The sequence below is a fragment of the Larimichthys crocea genome, chromosome XII, assembly GCF_000972845.2.
Source record: "Larimichthys crocea isolate SSNF chromosome XII, L_crocea_2.0, whole genome shotgun sequence".
Lineage (NCBI taxonomy): Eukaryota > Metazoa > Chordata > Actinopteri > Sciaenidae > Larimichthys > Larimichthys crocea.
Genome location: NC_040022.1, coordinates 9926468 through 9938284, shown reverse-complemented (window position 1 = coordinate 9938284; position 11817 = coordinate 9926468). Strand labels below are relative to the sequence as shown.

Below are 11817 nucleotides of genomic sequence, written 5' to 3'. Positions count from 1 at the left end.
TGAATTTGCTGCCCAGAAGAGAAGTTTCAATGAAGAAACCCAGCTCTGTGAAACCAGCCTCGTGTGGGCTCAGCTCGAACCATTTCCCTGAGAGACAGAGTGTATTTTACAATAATACAGCTCAGTAACTCACTTAGTCCTAATGTGACATGTGCGTGCGTGTGTGAGTATGTGTACCTTCTATGGGCCCATTTGTAAAGCAGTCCTTCTCTATGGCATTGTAGATGGGGTAAGGGTTGGAGCCATTTCTGTCAGCCTCATCTGAAAGATTTCTAGGTCCATCTGATAAAACACAAAATATTTCTCAGAAGAACTGCATTTTCAGTCGTTATAACAGTGTGTGTTGTGTTTCAAATATAAAATATAAGTAGAGGTAATAAGATGAGCCTTTATTTATTTATTTATTTATATATATATATATATATATATATATATAATATATATATAATAGATATATATATATAGTTTGTGTGTGTGTGTTTGCCCTGTTACTTGTTTCATGACCCCAGCAGAGGTCAGGGCCCCCCAAATATCAGTTAGAGAGAAATCTTCATCCTTTGCTCTCTCATTTAACCAGGCCAGAACCTGCTCCAGCTCGACACCAGGACCTGACAGCCTGGACACCGCTCTGTCCATGTTGGAGCTCCACTCTGGGTCATTGTACAGGGAGGTCATGGACCTATCAGGTGAGATAAATACACATAGGAAAACTGTGCATTATTTTCTGTTAGTAATTAATTGATGGGTTGGTACACCAATTTGGTCTGAACTAAAGTATTTGAATATTGGATAAATCACCATCTAAATTTGTTTAGTGTCCAAGTCTCCTTTGTCTCTCTTTACAAGAGAAACACTGTAAAATAAACCTCAGATTTTAAAACTAATATTGTACAATTTGATCCAATCTTCTCCAGTTTGGAAAACAGACATCCACTAAGCAGAGCTATGCACTGCTGTTGACGAGGTCAGCAGGATTTTATGAAAGGCCAACATAAAAAAAAATCATTCATATGGATTTGTTTGTATAATTCAGATTAGTTACCATGTTGACCCAGAAACTCCTCCCAGGTAGAGCAGAGTGTCCAACAGACCTTCTTTTTCCATCTGATAGAGAGTACCCATGAGACCCACAGCTGCTCTTTGACCCCCACCTGACCCCAGCAGAGCAATGTGGGGAACATTATTCTGGTTGGAAAAATCACAGAGAGATTGTAGACAGATTATTATTATTATTATAAGTAGTAGTAGTAGTAGTGGTAGTAGCAGTAGTCTCTTTCTTGTTTCCTGTCATGTTTACTGTCCTGAAGAAGTACTGAAGTCAACCCTGTTCCTTTAAGTGTTTAAAGACTTCACAAAAGTTAACAGATGTTGGTGTCATGTAAAGAGAAGCCGTCACATTATACACATGTACATTTATGTAATCATAACACATTTCTAAATAACTGGGAGAGGTTTCTTTCTTACTGCGGTACAGTTGGCCCCCAGGTTCTGGAGCGCCTCCAGAACAATTTGTTTCCTCTTGTGAACATACTCCTGTTCACCAGCACACAGAGACTGGGACTGACGGATGGCTTTCTGCAAAGAATCAAGCTAACAGAATTAGACTCAATGGGAAATAACACATTATTTGTACACTTTATTTATAAAACACTTTTTAGTTATAAGTACTTGGAAAATAAAACATAAAAAACTTTTGGGCAAATAAAATATAGAGAATGAAGAAGAATCATGTACCTAACAAAGAAATATGATGGTTTTAAACTTTGAAATGTGTTACACTACTATACATATTGTATATAGTACATAATGCACAACATAACAATATTGTTCATTAAAGAATCAGAATTTGATTTATTAACCAAGTGTGTGTAAACAAACCATACAAGCAATTTTACTCTAGGTTTAAGTTTTATGTTGTTGAGCAATTTATCGGATGATAGAGATAACCACACATCTAAAAACAAGGACAAGAATGTCATGTGCCTTTAATATATTATAACACTGCTACTAAATGCTACTAATAGACAGTCTAAATCATTTGCCATCTATCTCTTACCTCAGGAGCAGCTGAATTTCCCTCCATGATTGCTGCCGCTTTTACCAGTTCTGAAACTGCAAGCAAACTGCATATTAATGAAGCTGAAAAACCTGTATTTCCAGTCTGCATGTTGGGGCATGAAAGCAACTTTCAAATGAAAAAAGAAAGTTCCTCAAACAGATACGGAAACACACAGCAAACACACAAGCTGCAGGGGGAAGGATTTCTCAACACGTACCAGATGTCAAATTCAAACCAGACTGAAAAACAAAGAGCTCCCAACCAAAGCACACATATGAGCCAGTTACCCCAACACCCAAACAATGACATTCTGAGGTCTTCAATGGGGTCTCTGCAAACACTAAGGCTTGAAATTTGAAGTTTGAAAGAAAATGAGAGAAGGAAAAAGAACACTTGAATCTGATTGAATTAATCTGACAGTGTTTTTACTTGCAACAGGGAATTTGTGTTTTTCAGCCACTTAAACTGAATGTTGCCACAGCTCATTTTAACGTGGCAAGATAGCTACCAAATGTAGTACCAAATGTATTATATTTAGATGCTGACATAACACCAGTAGTTGTGTCCTTAGAGTTTATTGTTTAGTGCATTTAAATGCTTCGTTAGGTCAACCAAAAAAGCTAAATCTTCCAGCCATACAGTATCTGACAATCAAAGACACTGTATGAAAGGGCACTTCGGGTTGACCCAATATTCACCTTTCCCAGAGGCCAGGATGGCAGACGGTTTCATCACCACTACACATATAGGACACATATATAGACAAATGAGGAAAAAATTAAGGTGGTCACAGAAGCTGGCTTGTCTACTCAAAGAAAAGTGATGCAGTGTACTGCTTCTGCTTCTGTTGCAAAATATTCTCCAGCAAAATATATAAGTTGGTTAAAGAGGGACGTGGATTGGATGAATTTAGGGGCCTTGTTGGAAGCTATGAAAAGCCCTGTTCATACAACATGGTGACATGGAAAGAACTGGAGCTTTGATTGGAGAGGAAAGGAGGACAATTGGCCAGGTTGAAATCTCCAATATTATGCGAGAATTTTGGATTGTACCCCAGATCTAAGCCACCAGGAGCAAATGTCTGTTGTGATCAGAACAGCTGTGATCAAAGAGCACTTTTAGGGTTTCCTCTTGGCACCCAAATCGACAGGTCTTAGGTTCCCCTGTGGGGCTCATACATTGAACCTGGTTGTGGCTGATGCTGCCAATAACTCCATAGATGCTACCAGTTTCTTTGGCAATGTTCAGAAGATATACACTCTATTCTCAGGTGCTTCCCAGAGATGGGCCATTTTGAAACAAAATGTCGACATCACTGCAAAGTCCTGGAGGGGCACAAGGTGGGAGAGCTGTGTCCATAGCATCCCCTTGTGCTACTAGGCATATGGCATGGTAGAAGTCATGGAAAAGGGAGCAGACCCTATCACAAAAATCAAGGCTCAATCTTTGGCATAGTAGGTAGATTTCAGATTTGCACAGTTGTGTGGCACGATATCCTTTCGAACATCATACCAGTCAGCAAGCTAGTTCAGTCTTCCACAATGCCATGGTGAGAGACCGTACTGAAGAAGAATAGACTGAGAAGCACAAAGACTCACTTTTCCATTCATGGATGCCCTGAAGAGGCTTGAGACCAAATTTTTTAATATGGCACAATATGGTATAACACTCTAGGCATTGCTCATCTTTGGATGACTTGGATACACAGGTTAAAAGCAAGTATGGGGTTTTGCAAAACTTCCCAAACTTAGATGATGAAGAAAAGAAAAGCAGTGTGACGATCTTGTGAGCATACTCAGGAGTGGAGAGGAAGCTGACATTGATTGGAGAGAGCTGGCCATAGAAGTCAGAAACATTCCATAGTTACCCACAAACAGCACGACTGCATTTGAACTGTTGGACTTTGTGCACAAGAAAGGATTGACAAAATTGTTTCCCAGTCTTTGGATATCGCCTGTGATCATCTATGACACAAGACCACCTTGGTGGACTTGCAATCATTAGTATACACCATGAGGTTGGGGCAGTTCTCTTATGATGACGTAATTGATGATTTTGCATCAAGACAATCCAAGGGGCACAGATTTTACTCATGATGTAAAAATGCTCTTTAAGAGAGCTCCAGAGGTCTCACGTTGGTTAAGATAAGATCCTGATGAGAGGGACAACGCTATGGCTTCATTAGATGGAAACCTACATTATTAGTCAAAATACTCACTCTGCTTGGATTAATGGATGCTGGAACTGGGTTTCCAGTGTTAATTTCATCAGATGAGACAAAGTATGTTCGTCAATGAGCCTTTTTTCCCTTGACTAAGACGAGACCATGACAAGATGATACAATGTTCTAAAAACACTGACGAAAAATGTACCAATGTGTGTTTTTGTTGACAAAATAAAAACAGGCCGAAAATGTCATGCAAGAAATAAAAATAAACAAAAACGTCCTCCTTGTTTTCATCTACTATATAAGAAAAAAAGCAACATCCAGTCCTGCTGTCATGTGTTTGTGCCAGCAGTTCTTTTACTGTAGGCAATGTCACAGCCACACGTTTGATATCCTAGAGCATAATCTAGAGCATGAAACGGGCCTTAGAAGTCAGGCCCGACCCGGCCCGGCCCCGATAGAATTCAACCCAAGCCCGGCCCGGCCCATTTTGATTGACAACTTTGTAGAGCCCGAACCCGTTTGCAGCCCGACATTATTCAAATGTGTGCATATGGCATAACGGTCAAGAATGAGTCTCGCCTCGACGTGGCGCATATCGAAATGCATCACATGATCGCTCATTTACCGCGCAAGTCATAACGCAAGCCCGAGCCCGGCCCAGGCCTGATTCAAATGATAAAAATTATGCCCGAACCCGGCAGGTCCCGATGGGTTCGGGCAAAGATTCCCAGCTCTAGCGCAATCATGCTTGGAAGGAAAAAGAGAATGGATGTGTAGTCCCATTTCCAGTATTTAGAAGCAGAGAAAAAGTCACAATGCCTCGTTTTGATGGATGGGAATATGTGCGGGAAGAAAATTGCTGGTAAAAATACCACCAACCTGAAAAAGCACATTAACCTCAGCCACCCAAATATTAAGCTAAGCTAACTGGTCTGGCACGCATCTGAATGCATTGGTAAGCTAATCCTAGCACCTAGGTATACATTTAATCAATATGTTAGCTGTGGAACTAAGACTAAGAATGAACTTTGACAAAAGACTAAGACTAAATTGAAAAATGGGTGACAAAATTAACACTGGTGGTTTCAGAACTTTGTGGTGACATCCAGCTGTAATTTGAAACTTCTCTACTACAGTGCGTGTCGTTTATATTAAAGGACGTTGTTTGGCTGAACAGCAAAGTGGAACACATTGCCATGGATAAAAAAGACTGCGGAAGAGCAAAGGGCAAGACAAATCCAGGCACACAAGTACAAGTTATCCCAGCTAATGAGCACGGTAAAGCAAACTGAACAATTATTGGAGGATGATGCAAATGATTTATGCTCATGGAAGAATTTTTGGATAATATGCAGATAATAATAATAATACATTTTATTTTAAAAGCGCTTTTCAGGGTACTCAAAGACACTTTACAGAGAAGAACATTAAATCATCAAAACAATATAAGATAGTGCACTAAAAACACATTAGACATTAAACCGTCCGTCTTCTTCCGCTTTATCCGTTTTTATCGGGTCGCGGGGGCAGCAGCTTTAGCAGGGAGGCCCAGACTTCCCTCTCCCCAGCCACTTCTGCCAGCTCTCCCAGGGGGACCCCAAGGCGTTCCCAGGCCAGCCGAGAGACATAGTCCCTCCAGCGTGTCCTGGGTCTTCCCCGGGGCCGCCTCCCGGAGGGACGTGCCCGGAACATCTCACCAGGGAGACGTCCAGGAGGCATCCTCACAAGATGCCCGAGCCACCTCAGCTGGTTCCTCTCGATGCGGAGGAGCAGCGGTTCTACTCTGAGCTCCTCGCGGATGGCCGAGCTTCTCACCCTATCTCTAAGGGAGAGCCCAGCCACCCTGCGAAGGAAGCTCATTTCGGCCGCTTGTATTCGCGATCTCATTCTTTCGGTCACTACCCAAAGCTCGTGACCATAGGTGAGGGTAGGAACGTAGATCGACTGGTAAATCGAGAGCTTCGCCTTTCGGCTCAGCTCCTTCTTCACCACGACGGACCGGTGCAGAGTCCGCATCATTGCAGAAGCCGCACCGATCCGCCGGTCGATCTCCCGTTCCATCCTTCCCTCACTCGTGAACAAGACCCCGAGATACTTGAACTCCTCCACTTGAGGCAGGATCTCATCCCCGACCCGGAGAGTGCACTCCACCCTTTTCCGGCTGAGAACCATGGCCTCGGATTTGGAGGTGCTGATTCTCATCCCAGCCGCTTCACACTCGGCTGCAAACCGCTCCAGAGAGAGCTGGAGGTCACGCTCCGATGAAGCCAACAGGACTAGATCGTCCGCAAAAAGCAGCGACCCAATCCTGAGGCCACCGAATCGCAGCCCCTCAACGCCCTGGCTGCGCCTAGAAATTCTGTCCATAAAGGTTATGAACAGAACCGGTGACAAAGGGCAGCCCTGGCGGAGTCCAACTCTCACAGGAAACAGGTCCGACTTACTGCCGGCAATGCGGACCAAGCTCTGGCACCGAGAGTACAGGGACCGGATAGCCCTTATTAATGGGTCCGGAACCCCATACTCCCGGAGCACCCCCCACAGTATCCCCCGGGGGACATGGTCGAACGCCTTCTCCAGATCCACAAAACACATGTAGACTGGTTGGGCGAACTCCCATGCACCCTCCAGGGCCGCGCTAAGGGTATAGAGCTGGTCCACAGTTCCACGGCCCGGACGAAAACCACACTGCTCCTCCTCAATCCGAGGTTCGACAATCTTGCGGACCCTCCTCTCCAGAACCCCCGAAAAGACCTTCCCGGGGAGGCTGAGGAGTGTGATCCCCCTATAGTTGGAGCACATCCTCCGGTCCCCCTTTTTGAAGAGGGGAACCACCACCCCGGTCTGCCAGTCCAGAGGTACTGCCCCCGATGTCCACGCGATGTTGCAGAGACGTGTCAACCAAGACAGCCCCACAACATCCAGAGCCTTGAGGAACTCCGGGCGGACCTCATCCACCCCCGGGGCCCTGCCACCGCGGAGTTTTTTAACTACCTCAGCGACCTCAGCCCCAGAGATGGGCGAGACCACCATGGGGTCCCCAAACTCTGCCTCCTCAAAGGAAGACGTGCTGGTGGGATTGAGGAGGTCTTCGAAGTATTCCTTCCATCGACCCAAGACGTCCCTAGTCGTGGTCAACAGCACCCCATCCCCACTGAACACAGTGTTGACAGTGCACCGTTTCCCCCGCCTGAGCCGCCGGATGGTGGTCCAGAACCTCCTCGAAGCCGTTCGAAAGTCGGTCTCCATGGCCTCACCGAACTCCTCCCACGCCCGAGTTTTTGCCTCCGCAACCGCCGAGGCCGCATTCCGCTTGGCACGTCGATACCCGTCAGCTGCTTCAGGAGTCCCACAGGCCAAAAAGGTTCTGTAGGACTCCTTCTTCAGCTTGACGGCATCCCTCACCGCCGGTGTCCACCAGCGGGTTCGGGGACCGCCGCCACGACAGGCACCGACCACCTTACGGCCACAGCTCCGGTCAGCCGCCTCGACAATGGAGGAACGGAACAAGGTCCACTCGGACTCAATGTCCCCCGCCTCCCCCGGGACATGAGCGAAGCTCTCCCGGAGGTGGGAGTTGAAACTCTTTCTGACGGGAGATTCAGCCAGACGTTCCCAACAAACCCGCACAGAACGTTTGGGCCTGCCAGGTCTGACCGCCATCCTCCCCCACCATCGGAGCCAACTCACCACCAGGTGGTGATCAGTTGACAGCTCCGCCCCTCTCTTCACCCGAGTGTCCAAAACATGTGGCCGCAAGTCCGACGACACGACCACAAAGTCGATCATTGAACTGCGGCCAAGGGTGTCCTGGTGCCAAGTGCACATATAGACACCCTTATGCTTGAACATGGTGTTTGTTATGGACAATCCATGACAAGCACAGAAGTCCAATAACAGAACACCACTCGGGTTCAGATCAGGAGGGCCGTTCCTCCCAATCACGCCCCTCCAGGTCTCACTGTCGCTGCCCACGTGAGCATTGAAGTCCCCCAGGAGGACGAGGGAGTCCCCAGAGGGAGCGCTCTCCAGCACCCCCTCTAGGGACTCCAAAAAGGGTGGGTACTCTGAGCTGCCATTCGGTGCATAGGCACAGATGACAGTCAGGACCCGTCCCCCCACCCGAAGGCGAAGGGAGGCTACCCTCTCGTCCACCGGGGTGAACCCCAACGTACAGGCACCGAGCCGGGGGGAAACAAGCATTCCCACCCCCGCTCTGCGCCTCTCACCGGGGGCAACACCAGAGTGGTAGAGCATCCAACCCCTCTCAAGGAAACTGGTTCCGGAGCCCACACTGTGCGTCGAGGCGAGCCCGACTATATCTAGCCGGAATTTCTCAACCTCGCGCACCAGCTCAGGCTCCTTCCCCGCCAGAGAGGTGACGTTCCACGTCCCCAGAGCCAGCTTCTGCAGCCGGGGGTCGGACCGCCAGGGTCCCCGCCTCCGACTGCCGCCCATCTCTCTTCGCACCTGGTCCCCCCTGAGACCCCTCCCATGGGTGGTGGGCCCAGGGGAAGGGAGGCCCATGTCTCCTTTTCGGGCTGTGCCCGGCCGGGCCCCATGGGTAAGGACCCGACCACCAGGCGCTCGCCAACGAGCCCCACCCCCAGGCCTGGCTCCAGGGGGAGGCCCCGGTGGCCCGCGTCCGGGCAAGGGAAATGTGGTTCCTTTTGTTCGCATATCGTCAGGGGGAATTTGAGCTGCGCTTTGTCTGCACCCTCACCTAGGACCTGTTTGCCTTGGGAGACCCTACCAGGGGCATAAAGCCCCCGACAACATAGCTCCCAGGATCATTGGAACACGCAAACCCCTCCACCGCGATAAGGTGGCAGCTCCAGGAGGGGTAGACATTAAACATTAAAAAGCAATTTTAAAAAGGTGTGTTTTTGTTAGAGATTTAAAGGTGGGCAGGTCAGTACAGTCACGGATGTATTTGGGGAGAGATGCAGAGAGGCCCAAATGCAAGAAAGAAAGAAAAATCCGTGAGGCAGAATTTGAGGCTAAACAAAAAAAGCAATAAAGGCTAGAAAGGAAATGCACAAGATGCACACAGCTCCTGCTGAGTCCAATGCAAAATTGAAAGTTTTACAAAAATATGTATACACACAAGCAGACAGGAGCATCATGGAAGTTGATCAACTGTTTGACAAAACAGGTGAAAAATATTGTTCAACCGCCATCACAGCACGCCTCACCTACACCCAGCCAGCCCAGACTCGAAAGACAAGAAGTACAGCTAACATGGCCATGGCCAGCAGCACATACTTTTGGTTTTGGCTTAACGTTGCTTTGCTCATTATAAGAATAAGATGAGCGCTGTGAGTGGTTGCAAGACTAGAAAGGTACCATATAAGTAGAGTCCGTTTACCATTTTCCTGTTACCTTTTTCAACATCTGATCTATATGTGCTTGGTGCTTCTTCAAAATAAAAGCCTTTTTAAAATTCAGTAATAACACAAAGTCAAGAAATGTACTGTGATGTTGTTTACAGTCCCACAAAATTAAGTGTTTTACATACAAGATAGCCTAAAACACTAATGATTTTTATATGAAACGACCTATTATTGAGCAATATGTACCTTACAACTCCTTGCTCTTTTTATCTTGACCTTGTGCTTAAGAAGCTTCTCATGTCAGAACTAACTTAGGAACTGGTCATTGAACCACAGAAACGTTGCTTAGTGTTAACCTCTTTTGTTCAGATTTCTATCTGATTCTAATGAATCTATTTTTTTCAGATGAATTCCACAACTGTTAACAGGCAACTGTCTGAAGAAGTAGGCATGTTTGAAATTAACTGGAAATGTTGTTATAACTTGTTATTGTCCTTACATGTTTTGGAATGTGTGTATTGTGTTTATCTAATTTCAGGTTCCTGGCATGCACTAACTTGTTTACACTCTCGTTTAGTGGTGTGCCAACCACAGATATCTTAAAGGTGCAATATGTAAGATATCTACTGTATTCATAAATTGAATATGCTGTGTCATCAGAGATTAGGGAAACGTGCTCCACTGAAATACAAGCTTCTTGATAAATTACTATAGTCAGTATATTTCTTATTTTGAAATTTGCCTTGATGGACCGGGCCGTCTCTTTGGGTTTTGTTCTATGTGTTTTGATCTGGCTTGATAACATCATGGCTCATAACGGAGCTCTGGGTTGCCAAATAGGCAACTGTCTGAAGAAGTAGGCATGTTTGAAATTAACTGGAAATGTTGTTATAACTCGTCCTTGTCCTTACATGTTTTGGAATGTGTGTACAGTATTGTGTTTATCTGATTCCAGGTTCCTGGCATGCACTAACTTGTTTACACTCTCGTTTAGTAGTGTGCCAACCACAGATATCCAGGTCAGTCAAAGCAGTAGGATTCTTGGCGATGCTTCTGGTCAGGGCTAATAGTTTTTCAAGGACAGTATGTACACGCAGGTACTCTTCAGCAGTATCATCAATATGCCCAAGCACTGAAACACACACACAGACATATGTAACTATGTTGCAAGTTTCACTACTTTACCACACAACAAGAGATTTATCACTGCACCAAAACAATTTATTATGTATTAAAATGTCAGATTGGTATTACCATTCATCCAGGTAGGAATGTACTCTCTTATAATGTCCTCATGAGCCAACGCGGAAACAAGAATACCTGCACAATTTCAACATACACACAGTTTCACAATAAGGATTCATATGCATGCATGATCAATAAATTCTACATCATTTTAGGCTGCTTAAGAGGGCACAATATCATGCACATCTGTGCAAAATCTAGCGGCAGTTGACGTGTTGTCTGTCTGTCCACTTATGGTAATAATACATTTATAGATGTTACCATTGGACAAATGTAAATCCAATCTTTACTCTGCTTTTAGCCCTTTTTGGTCTCCACCAACTCTAGATAAAATATCTATCTGTACCGTACAGTCGGTTTATTGGATATTGAAAACACACTACCTTTTGTGGTCAAAAACATGGTAAAGATTAAATTAATTTGCAGGCCAGAAAACCAAAACAATGGGCTAAAAAGGCTAAAATACTCCTCAAAGCTGAAGGAAACCACAGAGTTGGGTGATAACTCCCTGTATGTTTGTTACTACAGTGATTTAAACTATTGTTGTTTTGAAAATATGAACTGTTGTTGCTTTAAGATTATATTTGCTGTCATTCATTGAAAAAATGTTTTTCAGTATGTATTGGTGATCATTTTTAGTGCTGTACGTTACTTCCACATTGTTGTCAATGTCAGTATAGCCATAAAATTTGAATTCCTGATTTAATACAAACAAAATGTATTTATTAAAATTCTTGTGGCTGTCTTTTGAGAAGCAATAAAAAAGCACCATTGGAGCTTTGGTTTCAAGATGTTTAGTTACTGCTCTTACTGCTCCACTGTTACCTTCCAAAAACGTACTCCACCTGTGAACACACACCTTGTAGTTTGACCATGTCCATCTCTGGCTTCTTCTCCAGCAACTCTCCGTCCTGGAATTTGCTGCCCAGAAGAGAAGTTTCAATGAAGAAACCCAGCTCTGTGAAACCAGCCTCGTGTGGGCTCAGCTCGAACCATTTCCCTGAGAGACA

The 11817-nt window shown here is 45.3% G+C and overlaps 2 protein-coding genes across 2 annotated transcripts in view; both read right to left on the bottom strand.

Annotated features, from left to right (window-relative positions):
• Positions 1 to 2199, bottom strand: LOC113747061 (cytosolic phospholipase A2 zeta-like). Its single transcript, XM_027285080.1, has 6 exons — positions 2057 to 2199; positions 1465 to 1575; positions 1043 to 1185; positions 493 to 679; positions 178 to 282; positions 1 to 87 (listed from the first exon to the last, which is right to left on the bottom strand). Exons 1-5 carry the CDS (start codon positions 2165 to 2167, stop codon positions 211 to 213), a joined length of 624 nt encoding a protein of 207 aa, XP_027140881.1. The 5' UTR covers positions 2168 to 2199; the 3' UTR covers positions 1 to 87; positions 178 to 210.
• An 8655-nt stretch (positions 2200 to 10854) lies between these two features.
• Positions 10855 to 11817, bottom strand: part of LOC109139309 (cytosolic phospholipase A2 gamma-like) — a 3065-nt gene continuing 2102 nt past the window's right edge. Inside the window, exons 5-6 of the mRNA XM_027284971.1 lie at positions 11633 to 11807; positions 10855 to 10882 (exon numbers count right to left, since the gene is read on the bottom strand). Of these exons, the coding sequence (XP_027140772.1) occupies positions 10855 to 10882; positions 11633 to 11807 (203 nt within the window). The remainder of the gene's footprint in view (positions 10883 to 11632; positions 11808 to 11817) is intronic.